The sequence below is a fragment of the Drosophila arizonae genome, chromosome 5 (assembly GCF_054131065.1).
Source record: "Drosophila arizonae isolate 15081-1271.41 chromosome 5, UAZ_ARI_1.0, whole genome shotgun sequence".
Taxonomy (NCBI): Eukaryota; Metazoa; Arthropoda; class Insecta; order Diptera; family Drosophilidae; genus Drosophila; species Drosophila arizonae.
Genome location: NC_142925.1, coordinates 3,531,180 through 3,552,959, shown reverse-complemented (window position 1 = coordinate 3,552,959; position 21,780 = coordinate 3,531,180). Strand labels below are relative to the sequence as shown.

Sequence of the window (21,780 nt, the reverse complement as noted above, 5' to 3'; positions counted from 1 at the left end):
TAAATAATTTGCTGGTACTTGCGGCGCGCAGACGTAGTCTTATTAATCCGATATATCCGATCGCTGCCTAGTAAGTATTCCGAGTTATCAATTTACACACGTTTTTCTACCCTAACTTGGCTTGTGTAACTTTGCTCTAATTGGCTTCTATCTGCTTCACTGGTCTTACGTCCAGCATGTACGCATTCCTAACCCCATTAACTACGATCAGCATGCACACACAACACTACTAACACTGAAAACCGCCCCAAAGACCCCAACTCTAAAGGACACGTGAGCTTCTTGGATGGCACTAGAAGTTATAATAATGACGGTACGATACTTAAAGTTAGCATAGCAGAGCTTTATTTTGTCTTTCATTAAAGCACTTCAAGTTGGGATTAATCCTGAGAGAAAAAGCTTTGTGAAATCTAGCGAAAAGCTTAACTTTAACAAAGCTTTATTGTATTCAATAAGGGTTCACAAAAAGCTCTTTACTGTTGCATGGCAAGAAAGTTCTATAAAAGCTTAAGATTAATCAGATATTAAGATCGATCCAAATATGTTCTTAAAGTATAAAATTGTTCTACAGATTTTACAGCCCGTAATAGTAATAAAATAAAAACAAAAAATTTAATTACAACAAAATTAAGACAGATATAACAACTAAACACATTGAAAGCTCTTCAATGTTGCCCGTTAAGAAAATATCTGATATATAAATAAAAGCTTGATTCATAATATATGTATATATAAAAGACAAATATGATGCTAAGAAATATCTGATATATAAATAGAAGCTTGATTCATAATGTATGTATATATAAAAGGCAAATATGTTGCTAAGAAATCATTTGAAAAGCTTCCTATCTTATAGCCATTTGAAGCGACTGTCCTTGAGTATCCCCCATTAAATATAAATATGCATGCTTGCAGGAATGGTTATGGCTTGTTGTTGATGCAGTTGCTCTGGTTTGCTAGTGCTTAGAGAACGTTGCTGGTGCGTCCCTCGACCTTGTTCATACTCTCATTGCAGCGTCTGCTTGCCTTGCCACGCCCCCACTCGAATGTCTGAGTGCCCGAGACTAATTGGTATTTGATTTATTTATTTATTTTTGTGATTTGGTTAGATCGCACGCCCGATCGCAGCACCTGGAAGTGGAGCCTGAACTCGAGCAGCAACTCGACGCCGACGTATTTGGAGCGGCGCAACGCTTGTCGGCGCAGCGAAATCCGTTTGCGCAATTCCAAATTCAAACGCAAGACGCTGACCAACTCCAGTTCGGTTGACAGCTTCAATGAATCGCTGGAGCAGCCCTCGCCGGAGCAGGCAGCGGCAGCAGGAGTCGCCACCAAGCCGGCCAAGCCGCTGTCGCGCAACAACAGCCTGGACGACACAGCGCTGCAGAAGCTGGCCGCAGCCGTGCGCTATCGCAACAAGCGCGACTCCAAGTCCAGTGCCAGCAAGGAGCCATGCAAGTGCGAGGCGCAGCAGCAGCAGCAGCAGGAGCAGGAGCAGTGCGGTTGCATATTGCGGGAGCAGCGCAGTCGCACCAAGTCCCAGAGTCCCGTGTTTAGCTACAAGGCGCTCAAGGAGCGCAGCAAGTCGGTGCCTCGGATCAGTGGCTTCAGCCTGGACGAGCAGCAGCAGCGGGAGGCAGACGACGATAGCGCCGCCTCGCTGCGTGGCAGCAAACCCGATCTCAGCGAGCGCAAGGCCAAGGCCAAGGGCTTCTTCGAGGTGAAGCAATACAATCACAAGACAATGCCCAAGCGCATTGCCAACCTGAAGAAGCAGCGGGGCAGCTGCGGCGGCAGTGGCGGCATTCGCAAGGAGAGCTGCTCCACGTTCTACATGGATCTTAGTGAGTTCGATAGCTCGGCCGTGCTGAAGATCACCGAGTCCACGGAGGACCTTGAGCTGGCCGAAGAGGCGCAGGAGACCAAGGTGGAACAGTATTACGACTGCCAGCAGGAGGCGCAGCCGACGCCCGCTGAAAAGGCGAAGCGGGATGCAGAGATCGTCCTGGATCTGCTGAAGAACACCAAGGAGTTCGAGCGCATCTACAACAAGAACAAACAGCAGAAGCAGCGCCGCGACAGCAGCCAGGCCACGACGCCGCTTAGTCCCAGCCCGGAGGAGGCGCCACCTTTGCCGCCCCGTCCGCCCTCGCGTTCGCCGCCGCCGCTGGAGGCGGAGCAGCTGCAGCAGCAGAAGCAGGAGCAGGAACAGGAGGAGGAGCCCATTTATGAGACACTGCTGCGCAACGTCCATGTGCCCTATAAGTTCTCCCCAGTGCTGGGGCGCGCCAAGTCCGTGCAGTACTTCAAGAAGCGAACGCCCGCCCCACGACCCGAGTCGGACTACGTGACGCTGGTCTATTCGCCGGAAGGCGTGCTGCAGCGGGTGGGTGAAGATGCAGTGCAGCAACAGCAGCAGCAGGAGCAGCGTGACAGCACCGGCTCGGAGTCCAGTTCGGGCTCCACTGTAAAGCGCGACAGCCAGTCGACTGTCATCAATCTGAGCCTGGAGTCCAGCAACTCCGAGGCGGATCAGATCGATGCGCTTTACGCGCGCCCCATACCAAAGAACCTAGTGAAGCGCTTGCTCAATGGCAATAGCACGTCGGGCGGTCAAAACGTGAGCCACTCGGAGATCTCGCTGCTGCCGCGTGCTCTCAAGTCCATCGACAATCTGAGCATGGCCTTTGGGCGCACTCCGAATCGGCCGCCCGAACGTCGCGTCTCCGATGTGAGTGAGATGTGCCGCCAAAGCATTTTGCATCGCCAAGGCAGCGAGGCGGTGGGCGAGCGCATGGCCCACGTCGACTATGCGGATCCGAAGACGCTGTTCAGCATCATTGCCAGCTCGGAGGCATCGCTGCAGCGCGACTCTGTCTTCTCGCTGACCTCCTCCTCGTGCACCTCCAGCGACAGCATGTGCGATCAGCAGCGCAAGCGCTCGGCCACTGAGCTGCCTGCATCCGGATTTGAGTATGAGCAGCATGTGGAGGACAGCTTGGAGAATGATTTCCGTGATTCGGCCATCTACAGTGACGACAACAACGAGAAGCGCAGCACTGACTACGATGTGAAACGGCCACGCAGTCCCCCACCTCCGCCGCCGGCCAATGGATGCGAGCGTCACCCGTCGCCTCCACAGATAGCGCCGAAGCCAACAAAACCAACGCTACAGGAACTGCTGGGACAGCATCATCCCAGTGTGGTGATCTGTCCACCGCATCTCAGCCAGGCGGCATCGCGCAGCTGGGTGCTCCAGCAGATCGAGAACTTCAACAAGTAAACCAGTTGAGAAAAATTCCTTTGTCCATTGCCATAGAAATTCATCCTGTTTGTATTTTTCATGATTATTATTAATTAATTAATTATTGTATATATGGAAATACTTTTAAAATAGCGACTATCTATATGTATATACAATGTACGTGTGCATCAGTCCAAATTATAAGAATTGTAGATATTTTATGCAATGTGTAAGTGTAATTCTAAGATGATTTGCGGCTAAATAATATTTGAGGATTTGATCAAATGTATATGTGTTCTAGCAACTGTAAAAGTATATTCATTAAATTGCAATATATAATAATAGATATGAGCATTGTACCCGCTAAAAATTACAATAAAACAAATAATTTAATAAAAACAAAGAAATATGTGTTCGATTCATCATTTATGCAAATTTAAATCTAACGTTTACCCAAAAATGCTGCATACTTTTCTGCTGCGCAAGGTTTGAGAAAATCCAAATTATCAGTGCATACTTTCAGGCATGCCAATAAAATGTATGCAGCAAAAAATGAATGGTAGCATACTTTTGTGCTGTTTCGTATATTGGCTAATGCAGTGTTTTGCTGCATACTTTTGGGCTTCCATATGAATGCCGAAATATACAAATTCATTGCATACCCGCATGGGCTGACCATTGGCCAATATAAATGAAAAAAAAAAAAGAAAATATATCAAAATGGAAAATCCTGGCCATATCCTTGCACATGGACATGGTGTGTTCGTATCGTTAGGGCCTCCTGCATCGATCCCCATTAAAATATTTTGCTGTTATCTAAGAATCCACGACTGGTAATATTTCTGCTTCCGGCTGGTCCAGCGGCCAAAGGATATCAGCGAAAGCACACAAAATCGCCAATATCTTGGCAACCGCTAATGCGATTCGGATGTCCTTTGGCCAGTTGATAGCTCTGGTGACCCCACATTGTCTGATGCAATATTTGTCAGGATACGCAGGCTTGCTGATGAGCTATAGGCGTTTTTCTTTATAAAAAGAAGTCCTTATAGCTCAGTTGTTTGAAGGACTATCGTTCTTCTGATGACAAATTCGTCCTCAGCTAGATGCATACTTTTTTTGCTCCAATGGACATCCTGATAGTCCTTCAAATGGCCAAGTTAATGTGCACCTTGGCCACTTTCTGACCAAACCCCTTGCAAAAATTGATGAAAAATTTTTAGTGGAAATTTGGAAATTCTTGAATGCCAATCGATAGTACTCTCTCTCACGAGCTCAAAAAAGTATGTCATTTAGATATCCTTAAGGATATGACCGAGATATGGTATCTTAAAAATATCCTGTTTTAAGCTAAATAGCTATAACTTTGCCAAATCCTGAGGGATTTTTGCAGGACATAGTGCATTAAACTCGGAAGGATCAACTGTATTAATCCATGTTATATTTTGATGGTGTTATCTAAGGATCAAAGGACATAATTTTCACAAATAATTGCAATAGCTTAAGTGTATCCTTGAATATCCTGCCAAGTTATATATCAAACGATAGGCAATAACCATCGTCATCATTCACTCAAAGGATATAAAATATCATCCTTGGTGTGTTTGAGTTATAAAGGATTTTAAGTTTGGTTATCACTGTCTATCGGCTTAACTTAACTAGCTTCGCATACCTGCCGCTGTTTCTGTTCATCCGGCCTTTAGCTGCTATATATTTAGATATTTTGTGAAACAAACTGTCAATGGAAATAAAAAAACGGGTTTGATTATATTTTTTAACATGTTATATTTTAATTTTTTTTTTTTTTTACATTTTTCTTATACTGTGTTATTAGAGTAACAAAATTCATATTATAATGAGACAGCATATTATAGATCAATTATGATATAAACAAATACACATATATATATTCATATAATAGAGATACATTATTGGAGACATAATAAAGTTTTTTAATCATAGACAGACAAGATTTTAATACGGCTATAGTTGTAGTAGCATTTGTGCGTCCATCCTGTGACTTCAAGACCATTTTGAATTGACTGTTTAAAAAGGAATACAGAAATTTTTAAATTGTATTAAATGTTTTTATATTTGTTTAAACATGTACCCTCACAGTTGAAGTGATATCAGCAAGTCAAGTTGTATAAGTATCCACAAGATAAGACTGTAGTAGAGCTGCTGTTCCAGAGAGCTACTGTTTACTGATTGCGCCGCTGCTTAGAACTAAAGACATCAAAATATAGCTACAATATAAATGAATAAAAACTTAGCAGCAATTCATATAAATATATAAATTCGCCAAGGTCATGCTTCCGTTTCTTTTGATGCTGATGAATTTACTGGCGTCATCTATCGGGAACGACTGGAAGCAGCTGCTAAAGGCAACGCCTAGCTGCGCCATCTAGCGATGGGCAGTTTTTGTTATACAAATATAAGCCAACTTTTATGTGAGTTAACTGAATTAAATAATGTTTAAGTAAATAAATATAGAAGTAGCTCAATTAGAAACAGAGCTTCTAAATAAAAATATATATCAAGGTTTCAAATATTCTGTTGGTCAAAAATAACAAATATTTTATAAACAAATAATGGTATTTGCACAAGTTTTTTTTATTTTTATACATAGAAAATGCTATAAGTTCATATACTTTTTATTTTTCAGTTTACATACATAAGTTAAAGAGTCTTTTTCTTTTCCAATGTTAAGCTACCGGGGGAAAGCTGCAACTTTGCCAAAACCATTTTATAGAGAGTCAGTTGAAAGAACTGTAACTCGTCTCATAATGCAGCTTTATAAAAGAACAAACAGGAAACAGGCTTAAAATTTGTTTAAACAATTGTCAAGGCCCTATCAGATCCATATTTATTTGCTTAAGCTTTTATGCCGATTATTTTGCTATAAAGCCGCAAATTTTGCAGGCTCTGATGTCATTTTTAACTGAATCGTATAACTGAATCGTATAACTGGCATTGAGTTATTTTTCTTTTCGCAGATATGAAACTTTTACTGCGAAGCAGATGTGCAGCCCGAAAGGCCCAAGCCGAAGCGAAGCTCATATCTCTACCGCTATCAACAGCAACAACTACAACAACTACAACAACAACGACAACAAGCAGAGCAGATGCAACTGGTTCTAGAGAAACTGCAACAAGTGCAACAAATGAATTGAATGAAACAAAACCACTTTACAGCTAATTAATTGTCGGGGAAATATTGAAAAGCTTCAGAGCCGCACTGATATGATATTCTAATAGCTTTACAGAACGTGTTTACTGCATTGTAACTTGTTTTTCACATTAAATTACAAAAAAAAAAAAAAAAAAAAAAAAAAAAAAATGTTATGAACGATTGACTTGATGGTATAAGGCGAATTCCCCAGATAATTATCAATAAAGCAATGGGTTATTAGATATATATGTAAATGCAGATAGATTTTGCATAACTTGAATCATAAAGAAACGTAATTCATTTTCTATCCGGAACTTAATCAGTTTAGCATATATTTAATTTACACGCATTTTCTTTATATATTTAAATTACAATTATTTACATAGTTATTTATTTAGTTAGGAGTAGCTTAAGCTTAAGGCGACGATTTGTTACTGCACGTTTCGCCTGGGATGTATATAGTAGGAGCCCGGCTCATCGTCCTCCCGGTAGATGGCGCTCAGGATAAGGAATAGGCTGGCAATGGCCAAGGCGCGCGCTACATAGCCAATGCTGCGATAAACAAAACTGCGATTACTATCGGACATTGTCGATAACGATAATTAAAAGAAGTGTGTGCACTAATCAAGCGTAGCAGCTGAACTAACTGTGTCGCACAAGCAATTCAACACTTTTATTAGAACTGCCCGCCATGTGTGTGCATGTGTGTACATGTGTGTGTGTATGAGCTTGTGATTTACCCGCAGAGCGAGATTACAGCGTATTGGGAGAAAAACCCAAAGTTCTGACAGTTGTGTATCTCCCGCTCTGCAGATCTTTCAACTGGCATTCAGTTTCAAAGCGCAACATTTGACAGCCATGCAAATTATTTATTTGATTCTTTTTTATATTTATTTTTGCCATGCGAACGTTCAGCTTATATGTACGTGAGACGAATTTTAAATAATCGGGATTGCGGCGCAAAAAATATTCTCTGAACAAAATGTTTATTTAATTGGGATCTGGACGGCTCTTAAACCGGCCACAGAAAAGATTCCAGAAATCTGTAGAACACAAATTGAAAATCATTTAGTTTTTACTTTTACATTTTTCACTTACCTCATTTGCCGTTGAAATTGTGGCAAATGGCAGAAATGGGATATTTTACAAAGAATGCGAAGTGGCAGCTGCACCACGAAGAAAGCCGGAGCCAGCAGCAATTTCTTCAACTGCAACATTCTAGAAACTGATGATGTCCTGTCAAGGATCCGCCATCGACTGAGCTCAAAATCACAATATGTACAGGTAAGGCATCCTAGCCAGGTAACGAGCGAGCTAGCGAGAGGGCTGAGCACAGAAAGATAAAGATAAAAGGAGGAATGAGAGAGGATGCAAAAATCGAGGGCTGAGAATTTGACTAGAAGTTAAAAGTATATGGAGAAATTGAGAACGAAAACTGTAGATAGAAAATAACAACTCTTATATTAATATACATTGAATGCATGTATGAATGAAACACATTTTAAGCCACCCTCGTATATGAGTATACAGTATATGACAAACAACTATTGTAGTAATCTGATAGTTTAGAAAACTATGCGCTCGACAGCTTTATAAAGTAAATTTGAAGTAGGAATGATATATGTATATAAAATTAGAATCTGAAGGGACTGCATCAATAGACAATTGTTTGATTTATATAGCTCAGTGATTTTGGGGCGGGAAGTGCATTGAACTTGAGACGAGTAAATGTTACTAAATATAGAACACGCCACGACTCCAACGGCTGTTGGCTGTTCCGCTTAGTTCCGCTGCAGCCCTGAATCCGCCACTTCCTATGTAGCTATAAATATGCATCCCCATCCGATGCGACTAGACAGCTGGCAGCTATAGGTATATATACGTATATATTTAGAAAAATAGTGGATGCTGCCGCCAAGGCCAGTCCAGTGCAACGTGCAGCGCCATGGAATTCAGAAGTGTGCCTATTCTGCCAACCTATGCAGAATCCAGGTGTGCACCGTAATATATACTAAGAGAGAAAAATTGTTTAAATTAGAGTTTCTTATTGTGCAGCACGGATACCAAGAGAACCTCTCTATGTCCTTATAGGAAGTTTAAATCACCTGATCCGGTCATCATACTGATCACCTTGACCGTGCTAGTGGGCTCATTTTGCCTGCTAAGTGGCTTTATACTGCTCTGTGTGGTATCCAAGGCGTGGCAGGATGCTACATCTGAGGCTATTCTCTTGATGGGTAAGTCTTAATTCTGTCTTTTGGATCATCGTTCGGTTTGTTATTCTATGTACAATCCTCAATCGCAGCCATTGGCTTCTTCATCACATCATTATCCTGCGTCACCTGGAAACTGACGAATGCGCAGCGTTTGACTCAATTAAGGGAAACCATTGCGATTTAATTCTTTATATGTGTATAAACGGAGAGATACATATGTATAAATGCCAACAAATATTTTTTTCGGGCTATTTATATATAATAATAACCGCAATTAATTGAGCTATAACTAAGCTAACTTTTTTGCGGTGACCACATATATGTACATACTTATGTATGTAGTATAAAGTGAAATGACCAATAGGTAAAGTTCCATTTTTATTAAATATTGCTTATTATTATAGAAGAGTTCATAGTAAAATTTAAATTTCTATTTTATTGATAACATATGAATACTAATCTGTTTATCAACGATGAGAATTATTTCGATAACTATCGTTGAACTATTTAGTCGCTTGTATTTTAAATAAGTATTAATTTTTTCCTCTCTTATTTTTTATTTATCAGCATAAACAAAATCATGTATATATTATTCTTTGTAATTTAAATCAAACAACAAAACAAATCGATGTTTGTCAATTGAAAACCCATGTTTTAAGTAATCAACTCATTTGGCACCGTTAAAAAATAAATTTTTAAGCTTGTAGTAAAATATAAAATGAAATGGGTTTTCGCCAAGTGCAATCAAATTAGCAGGCATGTTTAAAAATATTTAGCCAAATACGACTCTTTTATGTGGTTTTTAACGTCAGGACAGAGATTATAAAAGTAACGCGGCTAAATTCAAATAGCCGATCAACAGCATATGTACATATATGGATATCACCTATTGATAGAATTTTTAGTGGTTTCATTTTAAATATTTATTTTTGTAATGTATATATACGTTTAAATATGTATTTAACAGACAAAAAATAAAATGCAACACTAACCAGTGAATTCAGTTAGTGCAGCTGTTAATAACAGTTCAGCGATATGTTAAGTAATGAGCGAACCATTCGGTTCATTTGAACATCAGTTACTTTTACATGTGCACCTTTTGTTTTTGTTTACAATTGAAGTTCGTTACAATTTTATTCTGCACAAAGTTTATATGTTAAAAACTGCATAAAATGTCTGTTATCGATTCTGTTATTATGTAATTTGTTCGCGACAACGAGTGTCAGAGCCTGCAACGAAAGTTCCTTTTCCACAAAATAGGAAAATATATAAATAAGCAGGGCACGACAATTAAGGCGACGCTTGCTTAACGACTTGTCAAGAAGGCAAGTGAAATAATATACAATCGTTTCTTCTTTATGATGCGTGCGTCATAATTGGCACGATAATTACCACCCACCTTCATCGTCACTATAAATAGTACAGAGGTTCACATCCCATACCTTTGGCCCTGGCTATTGATTTTGTTATTGCACGTGATGCCAAGACAAAAACTCAATAATCTATGTAAGTATTCCATGTGTGTGTGTGCGTGTTTCTATGTGTCTCTATGTGCGTAATGCTGCCAACGGCCATTTTGGCTTTTGAACGGAGCCCGCTGCCGGGTCAAAACCCAGAAGCAGCACAATTCATGCCTCATTGCTGTTTTGTAAGCCATTGGCAATATATCATTTAAATATATCATTTCAAGTATTTTTTTTTTCGAAGTTGGTGTGTCACACCAAAAATAAAAATTATCTAAATTTTATTGTTTTTCAAATTTTGTTATTTTTTTTTTATTTTATACATATATTTCTTCAAGGTAAGCGCACAAGCCCTCAATTCATTGGAACCTAATATTATGCAAGGCGGCAATCAAAGTGTACAATATACTTTATCTAGTTGTAGACGCTATATACCAAACATACATATATAAAGAGTCGAGATATATATATATATATATATATATATATGCTAGTGGCACTCGCTAGTGATAAGCACTATTAGTTATTAGTTGTTCGCACTGCTGCCTTGCAATTATGTTTGGCGCCTTTGTCCACCTACCGTTGAAGGCGGCGGCGGCGATGATGACGATGACGTCAAAAAACCAAATGATCAATATTGAATTGTTAAAAATGAGACGAATCGCGCTAATGTCTTGCCATAGTGCAAGCAGATGTTCGAGTGCTGCAGTCCCCCTTCTCGAACCCCAACAACTGCAAATACAACTATATCGACGACAACCTCAACAACAACTCCGATTTAAACAGGAACTGCTGTGAGTGTGCGAGATAAGCCCCTAAATAAGTTAAACCGAATCAAAACAAATTTTGTGTACAATTCTCTTCGATCTGATAACACGGCTCGGGTTCGAGTGTCCGCCTGATCACCCGCCCGCCCACTCGTTAACCCGCTCACCAGGCACCTCTTCGCTCGGCCGTCTATCAACTGTTTTGAGCACCTCGTTCTATCAATTAAAGCCCATACTGATGCAACTGAATTTAAACTATGCATTCCATAAGTCTACAGAGAGCAGAGACTTCTCTACAATTTGTCGTCGACTAAATACCCTTGCAAATGGTAGCTGTGTTTCGGCTATAGTGCTCCGATATAGTCGGAAACTTTGCCCAGATATTGTCAGCAAAACGTGTTAAAGATATCTTGATAGCTGATATACGTGTGATAATGGTTCGTTACTGATAAGATTTTGGCTAGGTGTAAGCATTGGAGGGCATATCGTAAAATTTTTGGAGTCCAAATCGTTGTATGTAAAGTGCGGACGAAATATCGTACTTGTTATTTTTTAATTATCGTAGCTTTATCCAAACATCATGTAGAAGGAATATCGTAAATTTGGTTGAGCTAAGACCCTGACATTTAGTCATTTGAGCAGTGTAGAGCGAATATCGTAAAATGTAAATTTATTCGAGTTAACACTGCGACATTTAGTCGTATGTAAAGTGTTTAGTTAATATCAGCAATATGTAAAGCGTTTTACGATAGCGAAAATATCGTAATTGTGTTTGAGTTAAGAAAGTAGCGCTTAGTCATTCGCCAACTGCAGAGAGAATACTTTTAAAGCCTAGACAGTATCGACTCAACTTGTCTGATGCGGATCCGCAGTAGGTGCTATAAATCATATCAAGAGCAATTCCACAGCTAAGCATGCCCATTGCAAGGGTATAAGAACGATAAGATATGGCTCACAGCCCAAACCTCCATCTAATAGTATATGTGCTTATAAATATATTCGCGTGTATATATTTACATATGTACAGATCATATCATAACAGGCCGAGTAGTGGCAACCAGTGTCCGTAGTTCCATTCAGCAATTTGTTCATACAGATAAAGATACAGTTATATGTGCATATGCATATGTATAAGTTTCGCAGTTAACATTGTCACAAATTGTAATTTTGTGTTTCGCACGCCTTTAATCCAAAATTGCAGCCGCTGCCCCGCTCGGGATCAAAGCAGCAAGTCAACTTGTCGAGGAATACACACGGAGCCATTCGGTCAGTCAGTCAGCATGTTCAACTCGATGTACGCGTACCTGTCGCACCTGCCGCGCCTGCACGCCCTCGGCATAGCGGTCTTTGCCTATGTCATCTATTACCTCATTCAGGTGGTGAAGGTGAGTGAATAAACGCGACTTACGCAACAGCTTAGTCAATTGTCTTTCATGAAAACTAACGAAGTTTCGTAACACCATATTCAGCGGCCGATCATTGCCTGTGCCGATGGGCCGTTCAAGCAGTATCTGATCAAGAAGATGCCCACGCTGGAGAACAAATACTGGCCAACCTTCTGGTGTGTGGAGAGTCGGGCACAGACTGTACTTGCGAGCCTGCTGCGCTCCAAGAGTTTGCCCCGTGTCAATTATCGACGGTAAGTCATGGCTACTAAGGACATACAGATGTACAGCCAGTCAGCTATTCCGCTAGCCAGCCATTCAGCATCAATTCCGATGACCCATAAAACCATTAGATGACAGACATTTTAGTATTCTTTGCAATTTGAAAAGGTCTTGAGCCGAACACAGATTGCTGGGCGTAAACATTGCAATAAATATAACTCAATTAGTGACAAGAATGCCCTGTACTCGTTGAAAAGCGGTTCATAGTATAGACAGAAGCATATACGGTTCATAGAGTATATATGTATCTTTAGATTGATTAGATTTAAAGTAGACGCGCTAAATGGCAATTCAATTCAATAGAATTCTAGAATTAAGCAAGCAAGAATGTTGCAGTCGAGCAGCATCGACTGCATAATACTCGTTCACGAACTCAGAAGAGATCTGCATTAACTTCGCTTTAAAATTTAAATACGACATATCTTATTTAAAATATCTCTCTAAGAATGAACCAATTTTATATTATATAGATTAGATATTATAAGTCTAATCTAATCTAATTATATATCTTTACTATTTAAAATACTTTTAAAGAAACTTGCTCTCTTTACTCACAGTGAAATACTCAGACTGAAGGATGGCGGGGAAGTGGCGCTGGACTGGCTGGAGGAGGGCTGTGACGAGCGGGCTCCTTGCGTGCTGATATTGCCCGGCCTGACGGGCGAATCACAGGCAGAGTATATTAAATGCCTGGTGTTTGCTGCCCAGCAGGCGGGCATGCGTGCTGTTGTCTTCAATAATCGAGGTCTGGGCGGCATCGAGCTAAAGACGCCGCGTCTCTACTGCGCCGCCAACTGCGAAGATCTGTGCGAGGTGGTGCATCATGTGCGCCGCACATTGCCCCTCGACTGCAAACTGGGTGCCACAGGCATATCCATGGGTGGTCTAATACTAGGTGAGTAATCAATGCACATAAATCAATTGTTTACCAATTAATTAACTCTCGCGGCAGGCAACTATTTGGCCCGAAAGAGCGATGAGGCGCGCATTAATCTGTCGGCGGCCAAGATCATATCCGTGCCCTGGGACGTGCACAAGGGCAGTGCCAGCATTGAGAAGCCGGTCATCAACAACCTATTGGGGCGTCATCTGGCTGGCAGTCTGTGTCGCACGCTACGCAATCACCTAGAGGTGTACAGAGACATCTATCAGGATTCGGAAATCGATATACAGCGCATATTGCGAGTAAGTAAATTAATTACAGATGAAGTTAAGACACGAGCTAAACCAGATTTTCAAATTCACCTCTAGTGCAAGACCATCAAGGAATTCGATGAGCTGTTCACGGCCAAGCAGTTTGGTTATGCGCATGTGAATGATTATTACACGGATGCCACGCTGCACAATAAGCTGGATCACATTTCTGTGCCGTTGCTCTGCTTGAGCGCAGCGGATGATCCGTTTCAGCCGCTGGATGCGATACCCATCAAGGCGGCCAATCAGTGCACGCACGTGGCAATTGTAATCACCGCACGTGGTGGACATATTGGTTTCCTCGAGGGCTGGTGGCCATCGACCAAGGATCAGTACATGTCCCGGCTGTTTACCGAGTACTTCACCAAGGCACTGTACGACGAGGATGGAGAATTCGAGCGTGCCTCCAATAAAATGCACGAGCGCTTCTTGGCCAAGAAAACTATGGAGTTGGCCGCTAGCCTGAACGCGCCGGCAGCTGCTGTCCTGGCGAATCAACTGGAGCAGCACAAGCTGAAGCTAATGTAGATCAGCGGCAACCGGACGTCAATTAATACCGAAAACATATTTATATATTTATAAACATATAACTATATAAATATACAATAGAGATGCGTGTGCAGCAGACCCCAGCTGGAGACTTGTGATATGAAATTAGAACAAAATCCAAAGTGTTATTAACTCCCTAATAGACAAAAAAAGAAACTAACAAAAAATTACTAAAACTCTTAATGGAACTATTTGATGAAACGATTCGACAGCTGTTAGATTTAACAAATATTAACGCTAGCATATATGTATATGTATTAGAGACATATCAACTAATTGGAACAGTGAACCAAAAGCTTTAAATTAATTCATATGTTTTTAGTGAGTACAAAATGCAAATCGCAATTTAAGAAACAAACTATATAGAGAATACACTTAACTATGACACAGAACAATAATCTTATTCTGAAAACTATATACAGATATATATATATACTATTTTTTAATTCCATATATATATTAATATAAACATATATATTTAAATTCTAAATAAACAAATTGAATAGAACGCTTAAGCATTAAGATTGCATTCATTTCGCACATAGTATACAGAAGAGGCAATTGAAAACAATTTCATATAGCTTAAAAAACACGTACGTTAAATTTTAGAATATAAAAAACGGTTATATTTGGTTAGCTGTTGGGTCTATATCGGCTTGTAGAGCAAAGTTGTGACATATTTCTTGCAGTAGCGATGCGTCGCACTCAGCACCATGACACCGTCCTTGATGGATAGGGCGTACAAATGGTTCAACATCACATGGTTCGGCTCGGGCAGCAATGTCGGCTCGCACTACGATTTATAGAGAGAGAAAATATAAATATAATATGCATAACGATTACATAGCGAGAGACTATAGTCTATAGACTACAGACTTTAAGCATGCCTCAGCACTTGACTTTTGCATGTAGATCACGTCACTTCCCACACACACACACACACATACGCGGGATTTTAGAGGTCGCAGCAACTAGAGCAACTGCTGTTTTGACAAAACTGTAAAGCACGTTTCAATGGCGCTCTATGTAATGCTTTGAGTGACATTTTCTCTGATTACATTTGAGCACTATATAAAAAACATTCATATTCATCCAGTACAACGATTTGAGTTAGTTGAAGACTGCAGCGCAAAAGGTAAGTGCCGTAGAATATGTAAATTTTATTTAGCTGCTCAAGCTGGAACAGATAACTAGTCTTATTTGCGTAAAGCCCCTTTAGTTGTCATATCTCTAATTCAGTTTCAATTCAACTTCTTCAGACAGTCACATCAGTCAATCAGTCACTGCAATTAATCAATCCACATAGCTCTAACTCTCTAACTCTTATGCTTTAGATTAACGAGATTATCATATTCAGTCATTTCCTGCCGCTATTAATTAATGCAGATATATGCTTCTACGTTTCCACATCTTATCAAAGTACAGCCCTCAGCTACGACTTACGACTGTTGTACATCTTTAAGCTTCCAGTAACTCAATCTAATATCAATAAACAAACAAACAACCCTCAAGCTGCTAAACTTTACCCCATGAATATTTACATCTACAATCAGTCATTCATTGATTCAGCTGCTCAAGCGGGCAACCAATGTAGGATTGATATAATTATCATCTATTTTGATTAGTTGACAAAAAACTTATGCTGCTCAAGTGGAGCACCGCCGCTGCCGAAGTTGTTGATGTAACTTTCTCTGCAATCAGTCGGTCTGTCAATCAATGTATTACAAATTCCACATAAATTCCTTTCTACTTCATATGCTCCCACCGTTTATGTTATAAATATAAGTTCAATCAATTTATAACTTGAATCTAACTAATCTAATCTTACTCAACCTGATTAATACATTTTTAATCAATCAGACTTTCAATCTGAAGCTACAACAATCACTCAGTCAGTTGATTCATATACATTACCGATAGTGGCGTATCCTTGTTGAGTATGACCTGCAGCAGGTGGGGCGGCAGCACTGGCGGACCGGACACCTTTTCCCAGGGCTTCACCTGCGGCACCTCCTGTGAGTACTCCTTCTCCGCATAGTTGGGCACATTCTCGCTGTCTTTGGCCAGCGCTTGGAACACCTCGAAATCGGATGCGCGCACCGACACCAGGTTAGTCTTTTCGCCGTCCTCATTTTCCACGCTTTTCTACAAAATCAAAACAAACAAACATTAGAATTAGCTCGCAGAGCACTACAGAGAGAAGAGATAGAGATAGAGAGAGCAGAGCAGAGCAGAGCAGCTCGGCATTGCCAGTCACAAAGCCAAATCCATATTGTGTTATTGTTTACAGTCCAGCGCTGATTACACAACACTTGAGTGAAGAGGGAAAAATTCAAGTCGCAGTACGTCAGCCAGTGTAAACAATGCGTCGTACACATATCGATTTTGCCCCACTGTGCTGGCTGGCCTGCCAACTTACCAATTTGGGATCGTGTTTCCATTCGCCGTCCACACAGAACTTGTACTGATGGTCACCCTCCGGCAGATCGATGATGGTCACAAAATTGCCATGACTGCGCACCATCGGAATCGGTTTCCATTTGGAAAATGTTCCCGAGATGGTCACATTTTTGCCCCCATAGTCCCAGCGCAGAACCGTAGGCAATGCCGTCTTCTTCGACTCAACTTCATCAAAATTCTTCGATCCTGATGCCTTCATCTCTTGATACTCATCGTTCAGTTCATCCATAGTGCTATCTCTTTCCAGTGCTGCTGCGGCTTCTGCTGATGTTGTTGTTGCTGTTGGCTCGTTATCAACAGCTGTTGTGCGCTTAGCGCCCGCTCTCGTGTAAAAGTCGTCGTCGTCTTCTTGCGACGAACCCTCGTTCAAGACTGCCGTATGTTTTTTATCGAACGAGAAAGCTTGGCCGCCACCGCCACCGCCCGGAGCTGCTGCACCTCCCACTCCGGCCCCACCAGCAGTTGACACAGCACCGCCGCCTGCGCCGCCCCCGCTGCCCAACGAGTCGCGAAAGTGTGCGGGAGAACTTGGCGTGGAGAGGTCTGTTGACTTGTGGCGCTCGCGATGCATATGCACAGTCGAGCTACCCGCGTTGCCCATATTGCACTGTTTGTTTTTTTGTTTTTACGCTCTCTCACTCTCTGAATTTATTGTTCACTTTTTTTCAACTAAATTTTTTTGGAGGTTTTGGCACTTCGTTTTCCTTGACTTTTTCTTTTGTTTTGCTTTTGGTCGTTGATTCGCTTCCGCGTTTTGTTGTTGCTGTTGTTGTTTGTATATAGTTTTTGTATTCTATATTGATTTGTATATAATATTTGGCATTTAATGTTCGTAAGTCTTTATTATTTAATAGTTTGTTTTCGTCGTAAAAATGGCTAATTATAATTACAACTACATTTACATGTGTGTGTATGCATGTGTTGCGATATATGTATGTAAATACGTACTATATATTCGCAGTTCCAATTGGACTTAATTCATTTCGGTGAGAACATTGCAGAGTTGCTTTTGGCATACATCGGCTAGGGCGGCAGAGTAAACAGTGAGTAACTGAGTTGTTATTTAAATTATACATTCAGTCGATCGCAAGATGCTGAGAAAGGATGATCTAATGCTATGGAAAGCAGAAATTCAATTTCTTATAACAAAATTTAAAGTTATCAATTGAATTATTTTAATGAGCATAGAAATTTTGAGCTAGTTCCTTTGAACTGATGTTATCGTGGCGCTTGCAGCCCTGCGCAGATATGCAAGGTTTATGTGTGAAAAAGATTATAGGGCCAGAGTGTTAGCAAATTAATTAAGAACTTATAATACATAATAATGGCCGAATTGGTAAAAGACTGGCTGACAGACTATCAGCGGGCACGCCGTCAGCCAGCCGATGCGGAAGCATTCGTCGTCGAACATGAAACAGATCCCGAAATCGCCGAAGCCATCTTCACCATATTCAGCGAGAGGCAACGTAACGAAGACTTGGTCCATGACATTTGCCAGCAACTGTTGGCCTTCTATCGCGCCCCGGAGGTGACACTACACAAGTTTCCATTGCAATTCCTGCCCGTGCTAATCTACACATACCTGCATGCCGTCTCGGCAGGCGATAAAAAGGCATCCAGAGGAGTGGAAACGTTGCTCATCTGCATTTACAATGGCGAGGTGTCCACCGACGATGGCGGCCAGAAGGTTGTGGCCTTTCGCATGCCCATACTGGCCCAGGCGTCTGTCTATCACGAGCTGAAGAATCTACCCATGACGGACCTGCGGCGCTGGGAGGAGAACTGCAATCGCGAGGTCAAATGGGGTCCACATTTGCGCATTGAATCGATTAATGCTCAAAACAGAATGAGGATCATGACAGCTCTGCTCTTCTGCTACAATCAGCAGGTGAGCCTCACACAGAAATCATCGCTGCTCTATCTGTGCCGCGTCGCCTCGCAGCTGGTCAACCAGGGCTTCACCACCAAGTCGGGGCATGGACATCGCATGAGCTATGGGTGAGTGGCAAGACCTTGCTTGATTACATCTCTAACCTTTTCACCATTTTCAGCTCCGATCCAACGACGGGCACGACATTCCCGAAACCTTCCGCGCCGCGCATTCCACTCTCCGCGTCCTTCCTTATCGAGCTGGTGCATGCAATTTACTATGCCATGTTCAATGGCTTCGGCACGGTGGCCATTCAAACACTGGAGGATATACATAATCGCGCCAGCTACGAAATGTTTACGGAGCTAATTATAGTTACAAACGCTGTGCGCAATTCGTTGCATGCCAATCCCTCGGGTCAGCCCAACGACGGGCCAATGGGTCTGAGTGTGGCGTTGACGCCGGCCACGACAACCGTGACGACGTCTGTATCCAAATCGATGATAACGAACGCTTCATTCCGAACGAAAAAGCTGCCCGATGACATTCCCATACAGGCGCAAGATCTCACAATACCTCAGGCGCCGCAGCAGCTGGCGAGCGTTACGGAGGAGACGGAACCGGGCGCCAAGGAATCGCCTTCAGCCAAGGAGAGCAGCAGTGGCGGCACACGCACCTCCATTATTAGGCCCAGCATGGAGGGCATCAAAGCCCAGGCGCACAAAGCGCTCGGCTTCAAGAAATCCAAGGACAAGGAGAAGGAAAAAGAGAAGGACAAGGAACCGCCAAAACCACCGCAACGGAAATTCGATAAGCATACGCAGCGCAATTCACTGCTGCAGCTACAGTCAGACAGTGGATTGGATTACGACAAGAGTCCGTTGAGTGTCAGCAAGTCGAAGACCTACGATGCCGTTGCAGAGCCCCAATCCACCGATCTGCTGCCCATGCAGACGCTCTCGCTGATCAACGAGAATGGCAGCAACAGCTTTAGCATCGATAGCGACTTAAATGACGGCATCGCCACGCTGCCAGTGGCTGTCTCGCTTAACAGCAATACAACTTCCATAACGAGCACTGACATGTTGACTAAGAGCTTTGAGTCGAGCGTCGAGCTGACCCCGCTGGGTCACAGCAACAGCAACGGGGCCAAGCTGACCGAGCATGGCCTCGATTAACTTGGGCAATTCAACTAACCAATTATAGCCAAATTCAGATTTATTATATTCGTTACCTCCTTGGTATTAACTCACGAACAAACCAAACTGAAATTATTTGGAGGCCTGTAAAATGTAATTCACATATACTTAAAGAAAGAAACCGAGAGAGAGAGAGAGAGAAGTTATTATATTTGTTGATTATTATTGTCACACTAAGTTGTTCGTATTGTAATCTAATTGTTACTAAAACAAATTAATGTACATTACCAGTTTATGTAATTTTCGTTCTAGACCTAAGCACAGATATACCCGTACTACACAAATATTTATATATAAATATATGAATTCATATATACAAATAGCCAAGTTACCATGTTGTCCAGCAAGTATATGCTAAACAATAGCATTTTATAATGAATTTAATAGTGCAACTAACTAAAGCAAATCTGTCGAATTGTAACTAACTTAGTATAAAGGTATGATGGATTTAAGATATCGTATATATGACTTAAAGTGTGTATATATATGAAAATTGCATGCCAAGTTCTGATCAGGCATATATACATATAAATATATATATGTACCTTAAAAATGTTACACACATATATATACGACACACACATATACACTTGTAAGCCTAACATATACAATAAATATTTATTGAACGTTGACCCACAAAATAATGTTATTGAAAATTGATTTAAATAATTCATTTGAAATTGATATTAAATTGTGAAATATCAGCTGTACATACAGAAATTGCAAATTGAGAAACATTAAATAGAATAATTAAATCTACAATAATTAATTAAAGATATAATTGCATACCTCAGCGTTCTCTAGTCATGTTAGCAAAGCATTGCTGAGCTTTGCTATTATCATTATGATTATCATTAATCATCAGCTGTCGGAGCGCTTGCGGAATTTTGCCTGAAGAAAGATGCGGGGCACATCGATGCCCTCCTTTAGATTGAGCGTGCGTCGGTGCACATAGTTGTTGTCTAGCACGTCGAAGCCGTTCTGACTAAAGATCTCCGCCAGCTCTTCTTGGGCAAAGTAATAGCTGCGAGTGCCATCCTGTCGCATATAAAAGTTTTCGCTTATCTTATGACCCGGCTTAAAGCGCAGCTGAGCCATGTCGTAGAGACCGTAGTCGCGAAATAGCACTAATCCACCAGGCCTTAGCAATTGCCATAGGTTCTTGACGACATCAACGAATCTGTCGGGATGTATGGCGGAGAGCACAAAGATCATGGTGCAGACATCGAGGCTAGCTGCTTCGATGTGTTCGTGTACCTGTTGCGTTGTTATGTCGCACTGAAAGGCAGTTATATGCTTTGTATCGTACAGAGGATTTGTTCGAACGAAGTCCACAGCACGTGGTGAAAAGTCGCAGGCATAGAAATAGAAACTTTGCTCACTGGTCTGATCCTTGAGCTGCTCTTCCAGTAGGGGAAAGACCAGATTGCCAACGCCGCAGCCCACCTCTAAGAGCCTGCGTCTCTCTCCTGTACACTCCTCCGCCAGCAGCTCCTGGAACTCTCGAGTTGTCCAATGGCGATCCTTAAAAAAACGTGTTTCATTTCTCTTATAGAATAAGTCCCAATGCCGCTGCGCATCGATCTCCAATTTGTTCGCCTTGAATTCGGGCACCAGACGTTTGTTTTGCTCCTCCAGCTTATTTAGCTCGTCAGCGGAAAGCTCTTTAGTGCGCGTAGTAATTATATCCTCCTCCATTTAATTTAGATATTAAGAAAATTCCATATCAACAAATCAGATGGCCTGCATGTGTTAATTGATGTATAAGGTAGCGCATTGAATAAGTGAACGATAGATAACATATGCACATGTGCAAGGCTAAAATCTTGTTTGTGATGTCAGCAGTTTATAATAAAAATAATCGAAATGTGGAAAATACTAACATTTCTGTTAAATAACATTGCTGTGGCTATTTTCAATATTGAAAACAATCGCACATTCCATTTATTATCGAAAATACTAAAACAGTTTTTTTTTTTTAA

General features: G+C 41.4%; 7 protein-coding genes across 18 annotated transcripts in view; 4 read left to right on the top strand and 3 right to left on the bottom strand.

Moving 5' to 3' along the window:
* The window catches only part of GEFmeso (Guanine nucleotide exchange factor in mesoderm), an 80,606-nt gene extending 76,955 nt beyond the window's left edge, over nt 1-3,651 (top strand). For both annotated transcript variants that reach the window (XM_018010114.2, XM_089470623.1), the window contains exon 8: nt 1,110-3,651. In XM_018010114.2, the coding sequence (XP_017865603.1) occupies nt 1,110-3,283 (2,174 nt within the window). In that variant the 3' untranslated portion in view covers nt 3,284-3,651. The remainder of the gene's footprint in view (nt 1-1,109) is intronic.
* A 2,547-nt stretch (nt 3,652-6,198) lies between these two features.
* LOC149268376 (uncharacterized) lies at nt 6,199-7,000 on the bottom strand. Its single transcript, XM_089471128.1, has one exon. The coding sequence runs from the start codon at nt 6,998-7,000 to the stop codon at nt 6,845-6,847; it is 156 nt and encodes a 51-aa protein (XP_089327254.1). The 3' UTR covers nt 6,199-6,844.
* Nucleotides 7,001-7,565: 565 nt separating this feature from the next.
* On the top strand, nt 7,566-9,386 carry LOC108616275 (uncharacterized). Of its 4 annotated transcripts, XM_018011364.2 has the most exons (4): nt 7,566-7,697; nt 8,308-8,405; nt 8,469-8,650; nt 8,719-9,386. In XM_018011364.2, exons 1-4 carry the CDS (start codon nt 7,566-7,568, stop codon nt 8,811-8,813), a joined length of 507 nt encoding a protein of 168 aa, XP_017866853.1. In that variant the 3' UTR covers nt 8,814-9,386. The 4 variants fall into 4 exon arrangements, with proteins under 4 accessions (XP_017866853.1, XP_089327253.1, XP_089327252.1 ...); XM_089471127.1 differs by lacking the exon at nt 8,308-8,405 and having other exon boundaries at nt 8,505-8,650; XM_089471126.1 differs by lacking the exon at nt 8,308-8,405 and having other exon boundaries at nt 7,567-7,697.
* Nucleotides 9,387-9,740: 354 nt separating this feature from the next.
* Hydr1 (abhydrolase domain containing Hydr1) lies at nt 9,741-14,784 on the top strand. 8 transcript variants are annotated; one of them, XM_089471115.1, is made up of 7 exons: nt 9,741-9,954; nt 10,431-10,886; nt 12,061-12,244; nt 12,329-12,498; nt 13,084-13,421; nt 13,479-13,711; nt 13,778-14,784. In XM_089471115.1, the coding sequence occupies exons 2-7, from the start codon at nt 10,648-10,650 to the stop codon at nt 14,246-14,248; spliced, it is 1,635 nt and encodes a 544-aa protein (XP_089327241.1). In that variant the 5' UTR covers nt 9,741-9,954; nt 10,431-10,647; the 3' UTR covers nt 14,249-14,784. The 8 variants fall into 8 exon arrangements, with proteins under 8 accessions (XP_089327241.1, XP_017866835.1, XP_089327245.1 ...); XM_018011346.2 differs by having other exon boundaries at nt 9,741-10,135; XM_089471119.1 differs by lacking the exon at nt 10,431-10,886 and having other exon boundaries at nt 9,747-9,954.
* An 83-nt stretch (nt 14,785-14,867) lies between these two features.
* alc (5'-AMP-activated protein kinase subunit beta-1) lies at nt 14,868-17,330 on the bottom strand. The gene is made up of 3 exons (XM_018011360.2): nt 16,689-17,330; nt 16,184-16,414; nt 14,868-15,062 (listed from the first exon to the last, which is right to left on the bottom strand). The coding sequence occupies exons 1-3, from the start codon at nt 17,328-17,330 to the stop codon at nt 14,916-14,918; spliced, it is 1,020 nt and encodes a 339-aa protein (XP_017866849.1). The 3' UTR covers nt 14,868-14,915.
* Nucleotides 17,331-17,812: 482 nt separating this feature from the next.
* On the top strand, nt 17,813-20,118 carry Hyccin (PI4KA lipid kinase complex subunit hyccin). The gene is made up of 2 exons (XM_018011345.2): nt 17,813-18,727; nt 18,781-20,118. The coding sequence occupies exons 1-2, from the start codon at nt 18,054-18,056 to the stop codon at nt 19,775-19,777; spliced, it is 1,671 nt and encodes a 556-aa protein (XP_017866834.1). The 5' UTR covers nt 17,813-18,053; the 3' UTR covers nt 19,778-20,118.
* LOC108616273 (tRNA N(3)-cytidine methyltransferase METTL6) lies at nt 19,930-21,689 on the bottom strand. The gene has a single exon (XM_018011361.2). The coding sequence runs from the start codon at nt 21,494-21,496 to the stop codon at nt 20,660-20,662; it is 837 nt and encodes a 278-aa protein (XP_017866850.1). The 5' UTR covers nt 21,497-21,689; the 3' UTR covers nt 19,930-20,659.
* Nucleotides 21,690-21,780: the final 91 nt, after the last annotated feature.

Excerpts from the sequence above, each read along its gene's own strand:
- LOC149268376 (XM_089471128.1), bottom strand. The coding sequence starts at position 7,000 with ATGTCCGATAGTAATCGCAGTTTTGTTTATCGCAGCATTGGCTATGTA.
- LOC108616275 (XM_018011364.2), top strand. The coding sequence starts at position 7,566 with ATGCGAAGTGGCAGCTGCACCACGAAGAAAGCCGGAGCCAGCAGCAAT. Across the intron at positions 7,698-8,307 it reads CAAAATCACAATATGTACAG|AAAAATAGTGGATGCTGCCG; the intron begins GTAAGGCATCCT and ends GTATATATTTAG. Across the intron at positions 8,406-8,468 it reads CCAACCTATGCAGAATCCAG|CACGGATACCAAGAGAACCT; the intron begins GTGTGCACCGTA and ends CTTATTGTGCAG.
- Hydr1 (XM_089471115.1), top strand. The coding sequence starts at position 10,648 with ATGTTTGGCGCCTTTGTCCACCTACCGTTGAAGGCGGCGGCGGCGATG. Across the intron at positions 10,887-12,060 it reads CGATTTAAACAGGAACTGCT|CCGCTGCCCCGCTCGGGATC; the intron begins GTGAGTGTGCGA and ends CCAAAATTGCAG. Across the intron at positions 12,245-12,328 it reads ACCTCATTCAGGTGGTGAAG|CGGCCGATCATTGCCTGTGC; the intron begins GTGAGTGAATAA and ends CACCATATTCAG.
- alc (XM_018011360.2), bottom strand. The coding sequence starts at position 17,330 with ATGGGCAACGCGGGTAGCTCGACTGTGCATATGCATCGCGAGCGCCAC. Across the intron at positions 16,415-16,688 it reads GGAAACACGATCCCAAATTG|AAAAGCGTGGAAAATGAGGA; the intron begins GTAAGTTGGCAG and ends TTGATTTTGTAG. Across the intron at positions 15,063-16,183 it reads ACAAGGATACGCCACTATCG|TGCGAGCCGACATTGCTGCC; the intron begins GTAATGTATATG and ends TATAAATCGTAG.
- Hyccin (XM_018011345.2), top strand. The coding sequence starts at position 18,054 with ATGGCCGAATTGGTAAAAGACTGGCTGACAGACTATCAGCGGGCACGC. Across the intron at positions 18,728-18,780 it reads GGACATCGCATGAGCTATGG|CTCCGATCCAACGACGGGCA; the intron begins GTGAGTGGCAAG and ends CACCATTTTCAG.
- LOC108616273 (XM_018011361.2), bottom strand. The coding sequence starts at position 21,496 with ATGGAGGAGGATATAATTACTACGCGCACTAAAGAGCTTTCCGCTGAC.